We start from the raw sequence: 19,284 nt of genomic DNA, 5'->3' as shown, positions 1-19,284 counted from the left end.
TTTTGGTGCTTTCCCTGATGTCTGCAGTGGGAAATCCTGACTCTCCAGTAGGCCTGCAGCCGCTCCCTGGATAAAGAAACTCTGCTTTTCCCAACACTGTATCCTGGCAGTTGTTGGATGACCTTTGAGTGACCTTCCTTTTCACCACCTCTTTTGGAAATTGCTTTTTGACTTAATAGGCCACATCACACTATGAAGCCAGACTTATAGAGAAATGAATCTGTTCTTAAATGTAGTACATCAACACGGACTTTGGCTGCAAACACATACTGGCCTTTCACTCTGTTTGACCATGGTTGTCTTTTGTCCTCCAGCCACAGATGCTAAAGTGAATCCTTGTGGTCTAACCTTGATTTCATTTCTTTATAGTCTGCCATTGCATAGAAGCCGATTCATTCACACTGAAACCCTGAGCCCTGCCGGCACTATGGCTGCCTATCTCGAGCAGGTGTCCCGCTCCCAGCCAAACTGATGTAATTACGCATCTCAGATCAGGCCGCAGTTGGGAGGGCATCATGCTCCCGGGCTTTCTCCATGCAGCTGGTTGGAAGAAGCAACATGAGGATTAGGAAGACCAGCCAATTTCATTCTCATCAGAACGAAGGCTGTGAAGTAAATGCAGGGAGAAACTTGGTGGGGACAAAGAAATACAGCATTGAAACAAAGAAGAAAGGAGAAGAATTAGAGGGGGAAAATACTCTTTATGTAAAAGAAAACACAGAGAAGAGAAACATAGGTGGGAGCAGCAGTTTTTCTGGGTCTAGGTTTGTCATTAAAATTTTTGCTTTACTTTTTCTTTTTACTAAAGAATATATGCTCCATGCAGAATATTTGGGAACATAAAAGAAACATGTAAAAGGAAACAAAAATCATTCATAATGTCACTACCCAGTTGTAACTATTGTTAATATTTATATATAGCCTTTCAGTCTTTTTCTCTATATACATATAAACATATAGTGTTAATCACTTTTAAATATTCTCTATGTACATATAAACATATAGTGTTAATCACTTTTAAATATTGGCTATTGGAATAGCCAAACTTAGTTAAAGTTTCTGGAATTGTAGCCAAAGTGTGGAATTGGGAATTCAGTTCCAAGATGTTAGATGGTTAGTTAAAGACTATGTTTTCTCCTCTGCTTAACAAAGCACCCTGAATAGTCATCAAGGGAAACTTAAACAAAGTTAGTGCCCAATCTGGTCCTCACATTATAGACCACCCATTTCACTCAATTGATCAGCGAAAGCACCCAGCGTTGTGAAGTTCTTATCTATATGCAACTTCATCAATTTGGTAATTACCTCTCCAGCTTTTGTGCTTTCTGGTTTTTTTCTCTGTCTCCATTTCTCTCCCCTTCTCCCTGTTCTCTTTCTCTATATATTTCTGTCTCCCCTCTCTTTCTTTGTTACACACACACACACACACACACACACACACACACACACACACACACTCACTTAGCAAATAGCCACTGTAGCCTTATTTTCTGGAAGTACTGGGGAAAATAGAAAAGGAGAAAGTATATTTGAACTTTGGCTGTATGTTTTCAAAGAAGAGGTATAATAAGTAATGCTTATAAGTGAAAGACCAACAGAGTGACTTTTCAAAGACTTCAAAAGTGATCCTTTTTATTTTCTTTCTTTTGTTCTCTTAACTCATTCTGCTGGCCGGCCAAACAACCACATTCCAATTTTTATGCCCTTCACCATCATCACCACCATAATTTATTTTAAGCCAGGTCTCTCTCAGGAATTCTGTCCAAGTGGGTTTCATTGGCAAGCATGAGGAATTTCATTTATGGTGTTAGATGAGTGTATTTCTACCCACTACTTACATTATACGCCAACTAAGTCATTTACTGAGCCAGTGTGTTACACATTTCTTCTATCATTTAAACACAGGGTGGTACTCCACGATTCTGTCTTTTCCTAATTCTCTGTGTACCTTGTCCTTTTTTCCCCTAGTATTTATACTTCTTCCCTAGTATTTTTTTATTCCTTATCTTCAGTGCTATTCATAATTTATTTCAGGAAGTTTTATAATGACTTAACTGTAAAGGCTATAAAAGAACTCTAAGCTACTATAAGCTCAGTCTGTAGGACATATACAGAAAATTGTACTTTTCAAATATACCTGGAACATTTACAAAAATTAATCCCATGCTAGACCTTAAAGCAAGTCTCAGCAGATGTCAGAGGAATGGCACCATATTTTCTGACCACAACAAAAGTGTTAGTCAATGCCAGAAAAGATAACTAAAATAAATCACATATATTTGGAAAATTGAAAGCATATATCTAAACCCACAGACTCAGAAAGAAATCAGAATTGTAATTTTAAAATACTTAGAGTTAATTAATAATGAAAACATGTCATAACAAAACTTGTGAGATGCAGCTAAAACAGAATTTAGAGGAAAAATTTAAAACATTGTTTTAGGAAAAAAACTAGAAACAGTGAAGTAAGCATCCAGCTTCTATTAAAAAAAGAATAAACACAAAGTAGGAAGGATATGTAAAAGTAAGGGTAACAATTACTAAAATAACGAACATCCATAAGATAGAAAAGATCAACAAAGTCAAATGTTGCTTATTTGAAAAGACTAATAAAATAGAAAACCTTTGGCAATACTAGTCAAGAAAAAAAGAGGACAACCTAATAACTAACATTAAAAATGAAAATAATGTATAACTACAGATGCTCCAGAGACTGAAGAATATGAAAATATCAGGAATAGTTTTATAATAGATTTTTTAACTTAGGTGGTACAGACAAATTCTTGTAGAAAAAAATATAATTTATCAAAATTGAATCAGGAAGAAATTGAAAGCCTGAATGATCTTTCTTTAAAAAAATAAGTTACTAGCTAAAATTGTATATCAAAGCAATGCACCCTAAATTCTACCAAAATTTGAGAAAAATAACACCAATATTTTACAAACTCACTTAGAGTATACAAAAGGAGGAAACACTTTGTAACCAGTTCATAAGGCTAGCATACCTGATAACAAAACAAGACAAGGGCAGTATTAAAAAGTGAGCAATTATAGACCAGTGTCAGTTATGATCAAAGATTTAGAATTCTTTCTTGAAAGCAAATTTAATCTGGTAGTTTAGAAACCACTAAATTAGATTTATCTTAGGAATGCAAGGTTAGTTCAACGTTTGAAAAACTATCAGCGTAATATATCCATTAGCATTTTAAACCAGAATAGTACAACCACTTTTATAGCTACGGAATATCCATTCATGATTTAAAATTAAAACAACCAAAGAAAACGAAGGTTTTATTTATTTATTTTTATTTTTTTTGAGTTGGAGTCTTACTTTGTCACCCAGGCCAGAGTGCCATGGCACACTCATGGTCACCCCAGCGTCGACCTGTGGGGCTCTGGTGATCCTTCCACCTCAGCCTTCCAAGTAGCCGAAACTACAGGCACATGTTACCACACTCAGAGAACTTTTTTTTAATCTATTGTAGAGACAGGGTCTTACCATGTTGCCCAGGCTGGTCTCGAACCCACAGGCTCAGGCAGTTCTCTCCTCGGTCTCCCAAAGTACTGGGATTAGAGGCTTGAGCCACTGTGCCCGGCCGAAAAACGAAGCTTTTAACAACTTGGAATAAAAGAGAACTTTCTTATCCTGATAAAGGTTATTCACAAGGAGCTCAGTGACAAAATGTGATTTTTTTCTAACCCTCCCAGACTAATTCCAGTATAATTCCTCTTAATCTCAACATAATCACTCAGACTAGAGTGCGGCTGCTTTATATCACTTGCTTTGTATCATGATTTACATTTTCAAATTGTCACCTGGAAGCAGAAAAATGATTACACAGACTGTAAAAGTGTGGTCTCCTGTTTTTTCCTTTTGAAAAGTCATCAACACTAGCCTTGGTGTTATCCCTTCCCTATTTTTACAGTGCAAATTTGAGTAGCCATATGTCTCGGATGATTCTGTTTCTGTGCTGTCATTGTTAGGAGCTGTCCTTTCAGCTGATTTCAGCAAAACGTGTGATTGAAATTTTCATTAAATGAACACAAGTAGACATCTCACATGTAATGTTAAAATGCATACAGTCACTGATTGAGAGTAGGGGGATTGCTAAAGCCAAAGGAGCACTTTATCACCGGAAGGTTGATATTGATATGTGTGTGAAGGGATGGCTCTAATTTCTCTTAATTTTTCGAGCTTGGGAGCCTCTTTTGCTATTATCATTCATGGCCAGGCTGACACCATTTACTGTAAAGAGTCTGAGTAACTCAGCCCACTTCTTTAATGCTTTCTATATTTAATGTCTCCTAAGCACAGAAAATTGGTTTTAGGTGATAATTTTCCGTCTGCACTATGGGGCCTGTGCAAGATGGTGGAGCAGTATTGTGTTTTACCAGATTGATCTCAGCCCCATATTAAGAATATGTGACACATTTCACAGTGGCAGTATTTGTTGAGGTTTTCTGTTGGTGCTTGTCATTTTTCCTTAAAAAGAGTCTGCAGTTCAAAACCAAGGCACACTTGAGATAGTCCAGAGGCTCAGGTAGTTGAAAATCTCTAGGGAATCTGTTACTGCTGCAGCTATCTCAATTCTCTCATCTGTCCAAGTCTTGACCCTGCAGCGGTGAATAGGTGAAACTCAGGAACCCTCAGAAGTTCTAGTTAATCTGAGACTCCTAAAACTTGGGGTTCCAGATCAGCCCGAATGTATTAAAATAACTTGGAAACTTTTGGGGAAGGGGCAGACTTCCTCTGCCTCGGACTTCCTTAGTGATAGATTAATGTGCTCATTTATTTACAAATTTTGCTCTAGAGCTGTCTAAAGATTCAGTGTGCTAAGTTCAGAGCTTTACTTCTCTCCCTACTTTGTGTCTAGATGTTTGATTCTCCTAGCCGTAAGCATGTTGGTTTGTGTTAACAAAGAAAAGTTGAGAATATTCTAATCATTGAATTCGTTTCCCTAGAGTTCTGCAGTTATCAGGAGTTTAATAACATAGATGACAAGGTCCTAGATCCATAAGAAAGAAAGTTTTCCATCCCTATAAAGACATCTGTGGCTGATGTGGAGATAAAACCTTCACCTGTATTTTATTTCTTCATTTATCTGCAGAACATGCTTGATCATTGCAGCTTTCTCACCAACACTTGTTCTTATTTCATAACTACTAAGGCAGAAGCTACCTCCCTAAAACTGCCACTAAAGAAGCCTATAATGGTAATATCTGTTGTTAACAATGCCAAAACAAGTTAAGATTTGGCTCTCCAATGGCTAAACTGAATGAGGCCCAGATAACTTTGTGAAAGACACCTCCAAAGAAGGCCACAGGACCTTGGTTACAAGTCACACGTAGAGGGTTTTCTAGCTGTTTTCTCTGATCATGACTGGGTTATAAACCCTACAAAGAAAGAACAAATTTCTATTGGCCTTTAGAGCATGGCACAAGACCCAGCTGTTCAATGAAGTTCTTATATGATTGAAGTAAATAGGCCAAGCTAGCTGGAAAGCAGGTTAATATTTTAAATTTCTACATTAACAACTGTACATGTGCCCAGAGGTTGGGGTGATGACCACCTCATATAACTGCAAAAAAAAAAAGTGATAAGAATAAATGAATCCCAACAAATTGGATTATCATTTGCAACAGAATTGCCAACAAAGGCAATGGAGAGAATATCAATGATACATGTTCCTGCTACAGCAAGGCATTTGACACCTTCTCTTGTGAATTGCGTGAATGGTGTTAATTTAAGCTGGCTGGCCTGTGTTTTTAAAATTAGCTGAAGGAGAGCGAACACCCAGCATGGCTAGGGTAGGGCTGAAAAACAGATCCTTCTTTCTGAATATTAATCCCCAGTACCACCCACTCATGTAAGTTAAAAGTCACTTGACCTTGCTGGGTCTTAGTCTCTCCATTTTTGCAAAAAGGATAGTGACAACACTTTTATTTAGCTCAAACAGTACCTTTTACTATTCAAGGAGCCTCACACCTAAGTGTGTGCTCATTAGTCTTACAGTATCCCACTGAGAGAAGTATTATTATTATTTTGTAATGTGTGAAGAAAGTTAAAAACAGGAAGCTGAGATGGCCCTGCCAATTATGCTATTAAAAAATCGTCTGGATGCCGGGCTCGGTGGCTCAGCCTGTAATCCCGTACCTTTGGGAGGCTGAGGTGAGTGGATTGCCTGAGCCCGCGGGTTCGAGACCTGCCTGGGCAGGTGAGACCTCATCTCTACAATAAATCAAAAAAAATTAGCCGGGCGTGGTAGCGTGCACCTGTAGTTCCAGCTACTTGGAAGGCTGAGGCGGAAGGATTGCCAGAGCCCAGCAGGTCGAGGCTGTGGTGGCCGGGAGTGGCCACTGCACTCCAGTTTGGGTGACAGTGAGACTCCAACTCAAAAAAAAAAAAAATCGTCTGGGGAAAATATGTTTTAGAGCCTTCTGAACCATTTGATATCTGTTTTTCCTGTGCTTTATGTTCAAGAAGTTAATTGGTATGTTGCTTTGCAAATGATAAATAATTCCTAATGAGACAGTTGTGAAGATAGAAAGTTTGGGGTAAAGAGGAGGCCAGAGAAGTAAAGTAGCTTGTTCAGGGTTGCACAGCAAGGCAGCAATGGAGCTAATCCTACTAACCTTTGAAATGCTTACCTGTAGCTTATTTTTGCCTGTTCACCAATCCTTGGCTATAATTCTTTTCTGAATAAAGTAGCCATATTGTCATATAGTGTATCACGACTAGTAACTCCAGTGGGTTATATAAATCCAAGGGAGTATCTATCTTCACATGAGTCCCTCTCGGGAGATATTCAAACAAAGGAAATGGTCTCTAAAATCATGTCTGGCAAAAAGAGTTCCCCTCAGACACCAGCCCAACAGGCCAAGGCCATGATCTCCTTTCCCTCTCAGATGTTGAGCTGCCCGACAGTCATGTGCCTAGTGTAATTTAACACTGAGAGGATCCTTTTTTAAACATTTTAAGTATTTTCAAAAATAATCATGAAATGAAACAAACAATGGCCAAGAAAGGAATGCAGACTGAAATTTTTCTTATATTGTACTTTATATTTATGCCAGTAAAAAAAAAAAAAGATAAAATAAAATGAAAGGAAAAACTGCAACTATCTATTCAATAGTTATTTAATCCACATTTTTATCCTTGATGACAGTTTACATACTACTGTATGGAAATAATTATCCAGTAAATTACAAGTGATAATAAAACCATATCCAAAAGACACAATTTATATAACCACTGATTGTATCAATGATATAACATTTTCTTGATTTGTCTTTTAGTTTTAGAGCAATTAATCTAAAAAAGAATACATTTAATACATTCAATAAAAATATTTCACAAATAAACTAAAATTTACACTTGGCAACCAAAAATAGTACAATGTGTGGCTCAGTGTTTCACTGTTTTAAATTTTTAGCATAAAAATGCTTAGTTTGAATGAATGGAAGTACCCCAAGTTTTAGTTCATACTCTTCAAAACTGAGCTATCATTATTTCTTTTGAATCTACTGTAGAAATGCAGCCTATATGTAGTGCTACAGAGGTTGCAGACACTGTTCAAAGCAAACTCAAATGATCCTGAATCAAAACAACTGTGTGTAGCTAAGTTCAGTTGGGGAAGACTATATAACTGGAAATTTTCCAAATTAGTTTCCACATAAAATATGGTTTGCTAAAGGGCAAGCAATGGGATGTGCTAACTTGAAGATTACATACATAATAATAAATGTAATCGTGGCAGCAATTTATTTAGAATTTAGAGCAGCACAAGATTTTTATAAGGAAAATTTTATCACTGCTTTTGCTTAGAATTGCTGGTGCATGATGATAATAGACGGATGACCTTTAGTTTTATTATTGTTTCTAAATTTTGTACAATCGTACCTGCTTAGCTCCTGCCCCCAGGCGGACGGCTTCAAGTCCCCACCCCTGGTACCCTGCCACTTTCTGCAGACTTAGGCCCTCAGCCCTGATCTCAGATGCCTTCCTGTATTTTCCCAACCTCTCTATGGCTCTTGAAGTCCAACAAAAATCACTCCTTTCTTTGGAACTTTTGCATGGCTCAAAGGATTCTTGGATTTTTTTCCTTTTCCCTACAGCAGAGGAAATCCCACTGCATTGTAGGGAATCTGGAAATATTCCTGGGGAATCTGGAAATATTCCAGCTCTAAGTCCCAGTTCACTGGAGTTCCTCCCTCCGAGCCCCTCCCCTAGAGAGCACACTGCCTGTGCCCTCCCTTTACCCAGGCCCTGGGAGATCTTGCTCAGATGTGTGTACACTGCTCAGTTCAGGCACTTACTTGGTCCAGATCATGCTACACTTGGGGGGGCAGGGGAGCTGCAGGGGGCTTCATATCACTGGCACCCACGTGGGAACTCAGACCCTTGAAAACATCTATTTCTGCTTTCTCACTAATATCCCTAGCGGTCCCAGGATCCCAGGGTACTGATAGGCATGACCCAAGTGTCCATGGTCTTGACCTCTCAGAGAGCATTCCAGGCAGTCCTGCATCTGGGCTATATGGTTCTTGCCGTCATTAGGATCTTAACAGCAGGGTCAGAGAAGAGGGCCACACACCAGGCATCTCTCAGCTGTAAATGAAGCCTGATCCCATCATGAACGAGAGATTGCCTTTCTGCCTAGCAATAAGAATGGCATTTAAAATTCAATATCAAAAAAGATATTGATGAGATTAAGGGCCCAGAGGAATTGATTTATGAGGAAAGACCCAAGGAATTAAATATGTATAGCCTAGCGTAATAGGATATTAGACTCTGAACACAATTTCACTTCTATGATCCAGCGTTCCTGTTATCAGTCATCTGAATGGTGGCGTTCTCTCCAAAAGATGTTTTTCTCCAAGGGGTCACAGTGCCTGAGGCGGAGGGGGGCACCAGGATTAATACACTGGGCTATAGGCTCAGTTGCCCTCATATCTTGACGTAAATTGAAGTGCAGTTTCATCCCCAAGTGGAAGTAGATGGCATTTTAAACTGAAATAGATCTTGAGTAGTCTTACCAACCTCTTTGACAAGAAAATTCAAGCTAGTTCGATTTCCACCTTCTTCTGCCCCAAGGAGAAACATGAGCAGTTGTAGGTACCTCTTAGTAAATGATTGTCCTTCCTCTGAAACGAATTTCTCTCCATTGTCAGATGTACTGTTAGATGTGTTGTTGGCCTTTAGGCAAAGCTCTGTTCTTAGGTTGTGATAATGTGCACTTGACTTTTTTACTTATCCTACTTTCCCTAACAAATAGGGCATCGCTTGGGATTCACAGTGTTGGATGTGAAACAGGCACAGGTAGACCTCCCCAGCAGGACCTAAGGCTGACATTCCTAAACAGTTCAGAAGTCAGTGAGAACCCAAACAGGATGGGAGGGTAGAGGGGCTGGAGAGGACACAGGAGACATGAAGACATGAAGGAGCAGCAATTGTGTGTGTGTGGGTAATAGGATCGCACCAAAGGAAAAGCGGTTAAGGGGCACAGACTTTGTCTCAGGACCAAAAGCAAGACAAAGAACTGGCCGGGCTGTTCATAGGCGGGGTTCAGATTGCAGGCTGAAGTACGGGCAGAAATCAGGTTGGAGATGGAGTGCATGCTCAGGATGAGGCTGGGTGCTCTCATGGGTGTCACCATGTAGACCAGACGTTGAAAGGATTGCTGAGATCTGTCCATTCAGGTAGTCACACCCACTATGGCCTTTGGTGAGAATTCTCTTTGGAAATCCCTGGGCCGCATTTCTTTGGGTGACTTTCTACTGGCCTTAAAGGCATATTCCACTAAGCAGGACATCTGACTTATAGCAAAGCTATGGAGATGGAATAACATTTGTTAGAACTGAATCAAAAGAGCAAAAGCACGTTGAATTTAAATCATAACACTCTATAGGTTCAGATATTTCCAGACTTTTTTCACAAATATTCAGTATCTCATTTCCAATAAGTGAAACAAGTTGTGATTCAAGATGGATCCCCTGAGCCTGATCTCCTGTACCCCTAAAATGGTCCCCCAAAGTCTCCTAAATTCCTTTGGAAACTACACTGGTTGTAGCCATTATAAGAGTATTTTGTGCTACCCTAAATTAATTATCAGGTGTCTCTTAGCCTCCTCATGACCCAGCATCTTGAGGACAGGGTACTTAAGGTTGTTTCCTCCATATCCTTCACATTTCCCAGACCAGCACTATGCACATACCCTGAGCTCAGTGTTGATGGAAGGGAGAGAGGGAAAGGGAGGGGAGGAGAGGAGAGGGGTTTCAAGGGGAGGGGAGGGGAAGGAAGGAGGAGTGAAGAGGAGTGAATGAATATTAGAGATTGTTTTATAACTGAACATAAAGTCAAGCACTGGGGAAATTCTGCAGCAAAGGGAAGAGGAAAAGAGTGAGTGAGAGAGAGAGAGATATGTGTTGGTGTTACAGTCAGTATCTATCTACCTGGTGTTAGAAGTTCACCTGACCCGCCACCAACCTAAATTTAGAAAGGGTGCTTACTTTTCCACCACCACAGAAGGCACAAAATCAGTGTTCTGCTTAGGGGTCCTTTCTATTTTGTGCCAGCCACCACCTCTATCCCCCAGATCCCCCACCATGCTGCCAAAGATTCCTGAATTATCACAATTCTGTGAGTGTCAGTTTATAATGAGATGTGACTGGTGTATTCCATATAGGGCATTTACATTGTCGTCTGTGACTTTCAGGATGTCTAACTTGTATAATCTGTTAACTACGTGAAAACTTCCCCTTGGCAGCAAAATTATAAAATAAGAAAAAAAGACAGAGGCTACAGTTTTTAAAGAAAAGTCAAATTTACCACACTGCTTTCCAAAGGACACACAACAGCATGATTCCAGCAGCCTGGCTTCCAACTAAATGATGAACACCTGGGTAGGAGTCATTGCTAGGAGGATTTTAAGTTCGGCATGTTCTGATTTCCATTCCAAACTGACAGCACAGTATGATTTCCAGGGTAGAAACCACGGGTTGAGGCAGGAAAATTGAATTGTGCAAGTGGTAGGTCTCTCCCAGACAGTGTGACCTTGGACACCTGACTTAACCTCCATATGCCTATGATTTTCCCATCTGTACAAATGGAAATGTGACCTCACTTATTCTGGGGCTCCAGATAACATTTGTAATGCTCTTTGGATTTGTCAGAAAGAAAGAACCATTACAACACTGAAGTCTCCAACCCCAAAGAGCATTACAAATGATCCTATTAAATCAGTGGCCTGGAAATATCAAGATGTGTCAGGTACAGCATTTATTTACCTGCTTATGGTCTGCTAGACTGTTTCCACTTGATTGACGTTTGGATAATTGTCTAATTGGAACACACTCAATTGTAACCACCAAAGAATGTAATAGTGCATCTGTTTAATGCCACACTCTCAAATGTTAAATTAAAATTATGCTGCTGTCAGCCAATCCAACCAAGAGACTCTTCTGATTAAGTTCTAGCTGCTTGTGAACTTCTGTAATTGAGGCACTTTAGTACTTAAAAATTCAAACCAGAAAGAATATTATAGAACCTCATAAATTTCAAGTGAAAAGGACCAGAAAGGCTGACTCAAATTATCTAGTTGTGAACTATCCCACTGTTTTTATAGGGTACCTAGTCAAATGAGAAATGTCAGCTTTGAATCATCACTGTTTTGAATACATAAATAATAGACTACAACTTTATACCTTGTAAACAAAAGGAAGCATTAATTTTGTAGAATGCAGAAAACAGTCTAGGAGTGTCGATTTTATTTTACTGCTAGTGGTGATTTTGTTTTTTGGTGCTGCAAGGGGAATAAATTACATAATTATAAATTCATTGATTGGATTTACTCAGCCTTTTAAGAAAGATTCTTTTTCAGGTAAAGAAGTCTATCTAGAACTGTCAAGTAATTAATCAAAATGTCTCAAATGGAATTGCTATTTTCCTCAGAAATTTTTACATATCCATGTGTCTAGAGCAATAACTAACCCAGAGATAGATCCTCAGTAGTTTTTTGTTTTGTTTTGTTTTGATTTGGGTGTCTCTTTGGATTTGGGTGCATTTTTTGTTAGATCATGGTTTAATCTTATAGAAGTGGGAAAACAAGAGCAAACATGCACTTCATTCATTCATTCAGGACCTATCGTGTGTTAGAGATAGCCTATCATTGAGCCTGTGGTTGGTGGACATAGTCTAGTTGGGGAGATAGATATGAATTGTGATTTACTGTATTAAGTGCTTTGGGAATATAGAAAGAAGGTGAACTAACTTTGCTTGGGTGATGAGAGGACGCCTTTATCAAGGAAGAACCCAAAGCTACTGGACATAATAGTGTAGGTTCTACCCTGGACAAGGGCATTGGGCCAAAGGGGTAGATGAGAATGAAATCAAGCTCCCACTGCACTGCCCAGCCATGTGCCCTGATGAGGTGTTGTGTCTGTTTAGTGGATGGGGCTCTTCTCAGTTTTACAAAGGCATCATATGGGTTGATGTTGGTGGCACGTTTGTCATAAGTCACGAAAGGACCTGGTATGTCTGGGGAAGGATGAGAAGTTCATTGGTTTGAATTTTATCTAGTGTGTTGGAGAACCAACAGTAATTTTAAGCACTTTACTTTTTTGAACATTTAATTTTTTATTTTTAAATAAAAACAATTATATGCTATAATTATATATTTTATAGGGCACAATGTCATGTTTTGATATATGTATACCTTTTACAATGATTATATCAAGTTGATTAACATGCATCACTTCTTATACTTATGATTTGTTTGTTGTGAGAACATTTGAAATGTACTCTTTTAGCGGTTTTAAAATGTACAATATTTTTAATTATTAACTTTGGTCACCATGCTGTGCAATAGGCCTCCAAAATGTACTCTTTGCACGGCAGCACTTTAATTCATGAGTAGCCAACTCTCTCAGGAGTGCAGGGTGAATGGCCGGGGGAACAGACAGAACCCAGAGGAGAAAGGATGATAACTTTAACCATGCCAGCAAGGATGAGATGGAGAAAGGCAAAGGAGTAGGCAGAGGTTGTGAAGATGATGAAAGGGCCAGGGTTGACTTCAAGGTTTTAACTCTGGATACCAGGGAAGAGGTTTATATGTGTGTGGAGGAGCACAGGGGAGGGGTTGCAAATCGGCATAGTTGGAGACACAATGAATTAAGGGTCTAGAGGTAGTAAGAGACAGGAGGGGCTGCATGTCAGCTTTGGTAAAGTATCAGCACGAGATGATGTACAGTCAAAGCCACAGACGTGAATAGGATCACCTGGAGAGAGCGTGTAGCGAGCAGTACTTGGAATACCAGTTGAAAAGGACAGGTAGCTGTAGTGAGAGCAGTTTGAGTCGAGGATCAGGGATTGAAGTCATGTTGTAGTAGACTGAAGATTAAATAGGCTTTACAGAAGACAGTTGTTTTCATCCCCGGTTACGCATTAGAATTACCTGTGAAGGTCTTTTAGCAATTCTCAGTGCCTGAGTCCCACCTCTCAATTTTTTGAGTTAATTGATCTTCTGTGGAGTCCAGAAATCAGTAGTTTTGAAAAGCTTCTGGAATAACATTAATGGACAGCCAGAATTAAGAATCACTGCTTTTAACTATTCATTTAAGAAACGTAAATAAACCCTCATGGCTAACAAACATATGATGAGATGCTTAAAATTACAGGGAATCAGAGAAGTACACAATTTTTCTTTTTTACAGATGAATCTTCATTTATATTCTACTAGATTGACTAAAGCCAGAAAGCTGAATAATGCCTTTAGTGTAGCTGTGGGGCACAGCAGCTTTCATACACCACCAGTGGGCAGGTAGACTGGCACAGCCATCCTGTAGACAAGCTTTGCCAGAGTCACTCCTTGACCTAAAAGGTCCACCACCAGGTACAGATCTCGGGGAAACTCTCTCACAGGGATACAAGGGAATATGCACTAGCGTTTTCCATTGCAGGCTTGTATAGAGTGGGAAGAACTGGAGATAATCTGAGTGGCCTTCACTGAGAGAGTGGATTGGATAAAACTGGGTGGCCGTAGCCGGGCTCAGTGGCTCAGCCTATAATCCCACGCCTTTGGGAGGCTGAGGAGAGTGGATTGCCTGAGCCCACGGGTTCAAGACCCTCCTGGGCAGCGAGACCTTATCTCTGCAATCTCTGCAATAAATCAAAAAATCAGCCAGGCGTGGTAGCGCATGCCTGTAATTCCGGCTACTGGGAAGGCTGAGGCAGAAGGATCACCAGAGCCCAGCAGGTCGAGGCTGCGGTGGCCTGAAGCGGCCACTGCACTCCAGTCTGGGCGACAGAGTGAGACTCCAACTCAAAAACAAACAAACAAAAAAAAGACTGGGTGGCCATAAACCATAGAATATTATGCAGCCATCTGAAGCATAGATTAGATATATGAAATATTAGCATGGATAGATCTTAAAAGCAGAATGCTTATTGAAAACATAGTAAACAATAAGAAATATAAAAATATCACATACTAAAAATACAAAACAACAAATATATATATATATGTTTGGAAAAACACATCTAATTAAAAATCTAGACACTAAACCATTAAAGTGATTGCCCACACATGAGAAGAAAAGGGAGTGGTGATGAGAGAGAAGACATTTCATTTAAAAAAGTGTGATTCCAAGGGTAGCTAAAATAAGAGGGAAGCTTAGAAGGGAATGGGGTCAAGGGAAGGGCGGGGTGTGTGTGTGTGTGTGTGTGTGTGTGTGTGTGTGTGTGTGTGTGTGTGTGTTCTGATAGAAGGAAGAGTTGTAATGTGTAGATGAAATGAAAGACTCCAATGGACTTCTCCATAATACTTCATAATACATAACTGCCAAGAGTTGTGTCCAAATAGTATGTCTTCTGTTGTCCTTCCCTCCACCTTAAGTTCATTCGATTTTTTTCTCTCATTACTAAAGCAGTATGTGCTCATTACACACACCAGAAAACTGACCAGCAAAACTTACAGAAAGATCCATAAACCCACCCACGCAGAGACAACATCCAGATCCTTTTCCATGAACATGTTGCAAAAGTAAATGAAACCTTTTTATAACCTGCATCTTTTTTGCTGAGCAATATTGTGAATGTCTTCTACATCCAGAAACACCCATGCAGTTTCATGTTTACTGACTGTATATTGTCCCATTATACAGATACAGCATTTTTAATGTCTAGCCTCCTCTGCTGGACATCAGCTATTTCTAAATTTTGCTACCTCAAGCACTGCAGTGAACAAACATAAGTAACCTATATTTGAAGACAATTTTCTGTCCTTCACGTGGCCCATTTTCAAAGGTTCAAAGACTGGATTTGAAATTGTCTAATATAAAATTCACTTGGCATCACCCAAGTCAGAGCACCAGATGCCATTGGAATCATTCTTGGGACAGGCATGAATGAGAATGAGGGAACAGGGCCATTCCCCACTGTGAGGACATGGTTTAGGTACTTGTCACTATGCTAAAATACAATATGGGCTCCCTGGTTTCTATGCTTTATTTTATTTGTTTGTTTATTGAGTCAGGGTCTCATTCTGTCACCCAGGCTGTGGTGCATTGGCATGATCACAGCTCACCATAGCATCATCTTCCTGGGCTCAGGCGATCCTTCTGCCTCAGCCTCCTGAGTAGCTGGGACTACAGGCACACACCACCATACCTAGCTAATTTTCTAGAGATAAGGTCACGCCATGTTGCCCAGGTTGGTCTCCAACTCCTGGGCTCAAACAATCCTTCTGTTTCAGCTTCCCAAAGTGCTGGGATTACAGGTGTGAGGCACCAGCCCAGCTGGTTTCTGTGCTTTAATCAATAGTGCACAATTAAATCATATAAACTGCTAAGGGAGCAAGGGAGCGAATGTGGGATGTGTGTATTACCACCCATGTGATTATGCAGTGGGCAGGTGGTCAGCTAGGAGGCACTGAGCTTTTAGAAGATTGCAAGAAATCACCGTTTATGCTAGAGGACCAAAGTAGGTTCTTAAATTTATACCCACTGCCAGTGTAAGGAGCAGCATAAGCAAGCCCAAGGGAAAAGCACAGTGTGTTTTCCTTAGTACTCCCTATCCTCCCAAGAAGTCCCCCAAAACCAGTAGTTTTGGAAGATTTAATTTGATCCTACCAGTTGGTAGGCTTAGGCATGAGAAATCCAGTGTCAGTGTTTCTTCAGGCTTTGATAGGAAGGAACTCACCAGGCAGCTCTGCACCCAGCTTGTCAAGGCCCTAAGGAAGCATCCTGGATGTTGGAGACAGGTCCCCTCTTGGTAGAAATATACTCACATCTCCGTATCATTAGTGTAGTGATTGTTATGTAGGGTAGCAGAAGAAATGCACTTCTGTCTTCTCAGACTAGTCCTTTATTGTTAAGAATCTTTGAATGGACAGAGCTGTTTCCAGGGCCTATTTTGAAGTTCTTGGATATATTCTCCAGCCGATGTATATATTAACACATAACCATGTCCCAAAGAATTAGTGCTGGGCAGTGCTGTACTTTTGGCAGACGAAGTAAGCCTTCACATGAGTTACAGTTGAGAGGGCAAGGGAAGCTCAAGGCTTACAAAAATCCCTTCAGTGGCCCTGCTTAAAAATAGCAGGGAAGGCCATAGTTTAGTGTTTTGACAGCTTATATCAGCAGTTTTCTCTGCTGATATATTGATTGCAGTTTGAACTTCAGTTCTGCTGATCTAATAAAACATCACCGTCATAACAGAGAAAGTAAAAGGATATTTTGTGGTCCCAGCCACTTTGTGAAGTAGCTTTGTAGAGTTTCTGTAAAGCTAGCTTTACTTTATTATGTAAATGAAGTAACACCGGATAAGTTGACCGATTATATTTTTTATTATTTAATTTCTTCATCTATCAATATGTTGTTTTTTTAGCACTACTCAACACGGTTTTATGAATATGAATTTGTTCAAAGGAATATAATGGTGTCTTCACAAATAGAAAAACAAGTTTTGTGCACCAGTATCACAAACAGCCTAACGATGTGTCAAAATTGTAATGCCTCTTACACTAAGTGAGGAAAGCACACAAAGTCAATTGAAGCCTGAGTTAAGCTTTAAGACATATAAAAATCTTCTTCTCATAATTTTGAGGGCAAAATTTGGATATTTTAAAATCACCTGGCCTTCATCTGTTACTTATGCTAAATATCCTTTAATTTCACAGCAATTGCTAACCATCCAGGAGGAGTTAAACAACAAAAAGTCAGAATTGGAACAAGCAAAGGAAGAACAGTCCCACACACAAGCACTGCTCAAAGTACTCCAGGAACAAGTAAGTCAATGAAACAGCTCTGATTTAGGAATCAAACACCCCAAGCATACCTCCCTCGTGCATCACCCATGCAAACATTACTGAAGGTAACTGCGGTACAATTAGCTGGAACCCTGTCAAGTCTCCAAGCAGCTTTGCTCTGTGAAATTTATAATGTCATTCCCGGCATCACTGTCCTCACTCCTGTACCTACTTAGACTACCTAAGCCTGCAAGTTTTTTCCAGAAGACAAATGAATTTTGATCAAGTTTTTAAAATATTGACGATGCAGATGTGTTTCAAAGCAAGCAGCTAGATTCCTCTTAAGTCTAACAGTGAGGAAAATGAGTTTAGTATAACTCATGATAATCCTATAGACATATGAGCAAGAAGGACTGATTCATAGCAACATTAAAAAATATCTTTCCTGTGCATCAGGGCACTTATCTAACCATGGTGAGCAACAGACCTTTTATGTGAAGTTTGTAAATCTGATTATTTCATTCAAGCTTTCTTTGATACAAAAGTGTGGCTTGACATTGATAAGTGGCTTGGAAAGTATTGTCTTACAGCAGGGTAAGATGGATCACTCGGCAGGCAGCAGAGTGAAATCTAAGCCCACTATCTACACAGAAGCCAGGAGAGCTCTTGAGATGCCTTCTATTTCTGGCCTTCACTTGCTGCCAGTGATGTAATGAATGGTAATTTGGAGGCAAAAAAAATCACACACAGTAACCCCAACCCTCTGTGGGTTATCAAATGCAGGCTATTTTAAAGTTTTCACTATCACATCATGGTTTATGAGGTTATTTATGCAGTGTAAATAACTTCAAAGGTGATGTTTTAGAAAACATCATGAAGCAGGGAGGGTGTAACCCTAGTCAGCTGTGACTAAGTCACTTTACAAGTCGTTTTAATTTTTTTAATGGTTTGGGATCAAAAAAATATCTTTTTATTGTCTCCTAAAGGTATAATTGATTTGTGAGGGAAAAAGCAAGATGTTAGTTTATAAACTTTTATAGCTTTGGAGGAAAATGCCTTAGAAAACTAATGATTATCTTTATGTCATTAATATTGATTTGGTAACTTAGACTGAGGCTTACTCTGTATGATTTCAGATAAGTTAGATTGAACCGAAATTCATAATGACCTGCTGTCTAGGAGAACTTGAAATCGCTGTCCTTTCCTCTGTTATATTATTAAAAGACTTCCAGCAAAGTGGAGCTGGATTGGTCCAAATTTGTGCCTGATCAAATAGACACAGCTCTGAGCTTTTGTTTTCTGCTTTCTCCTTCCCCTTTATTTATTTCCTTTTTTTTTTTTTTTTGGATAGCTATAATGGGAGTGGGGAAGGAGGGGTAAATTTATCTTTTCTCTAAATGACTTAAGTCCTTTATTTTGATTTGAAGTCCAAACCCCAGTCATAAAAATGGATTCTGAGTTTTACAGAAAGTATTGATATACGTGTGTCTTGTTATGGCATGCATTTTTAAAAAGGAAAGGCACACACAGGCATTGGTGAAACATCACACTTCACTCTCTGTTACATTAGTTTAAAAAAAAAAAGGCGAATGTGAATAGCATCCAAAGCAACTAAAATCATTAAAGACCTTGAAAATACGATTGGAAAAATTTTAAGTCTGCAGTATTAATTTAAATGGCTTAGCTCTTTCCAAGGAAAGACACCAAGAATATCTAAGTCTAAGGCTGTCGGTGGTACACCACAACCAAATGTATTTCGGTGCTATTACCACTCCCAAGCTGAGAGCCAGAAAACCCCTCATGGGCTGCCCCTGGTAGTTCTAGCAAGGGGGCACATGCAATGTACACTTCCTCCCATCTCCATTCACCCACCCCCCACACAGACATACGTTGAAAACCACACCTTTCACCTCCAGGGCGATTGCCTTATGAGGTTTTCTTTGGATTTGTATAAAGTAGGTATATGTTTGAATACTGTTCCAGTGCCTGCATAGATGTGGCCTAAACAAATGTCCCCCCCACCCCCTACCCCCCTGCAATC

The 19,284-nt window shown here is 39.6% G+C and overlaps 1 protein-coding gene across 3 annotated transcripts in view; it reads left to right on the top strand.

Annotated features, from left to right (window-relative positions):
- ENOX1 (ecto-NOX disulfide-thiol exchanger 1) overlaps positions 1-19,284 on the top strand; it is a 149,474-nt gene that overhangs the window by 76,025 nt on the left and 54,165 nt on the right. For 2 of the 3 annotated variants that reach the window (XM_021708821.1, XM_021708820.1), the window contains exon 8: positions 17,175-17,282. The exons of the other annotated variant lie outside the window; for it this stretch is intronic. In XM_021708821.1, coding sequence (XP_021564496.1) covers positions 17,175-17,282 — 108 coding nt within the window. The remainder of the gene's footprint in view (positions 1-17,174; positions 17,283-19,284) is intronic. 3 annotated transcript variants of the gene reach the window in all.

This window comes from Carlito syrichta, unplaced genomic scaffold, assembly GCF_000164805.1.
Source record: "Carlito syrichta isolate Samal-C Ts95f unplaced genomic scaffold, Tarsius_syrichta-2.0.1 Scaffold149649, whole genome shotgun sequence".
In the NCBI taxonomy this organism is placed as follows: Eukaryota; Metazoa; Chordata; class Mammalia; order Primates; family Tarsiidae; genus Carlito; species Carlito syrichta.
This window is presented reverse-complemented; position numbering and strand designations above follow the sequence as displayed.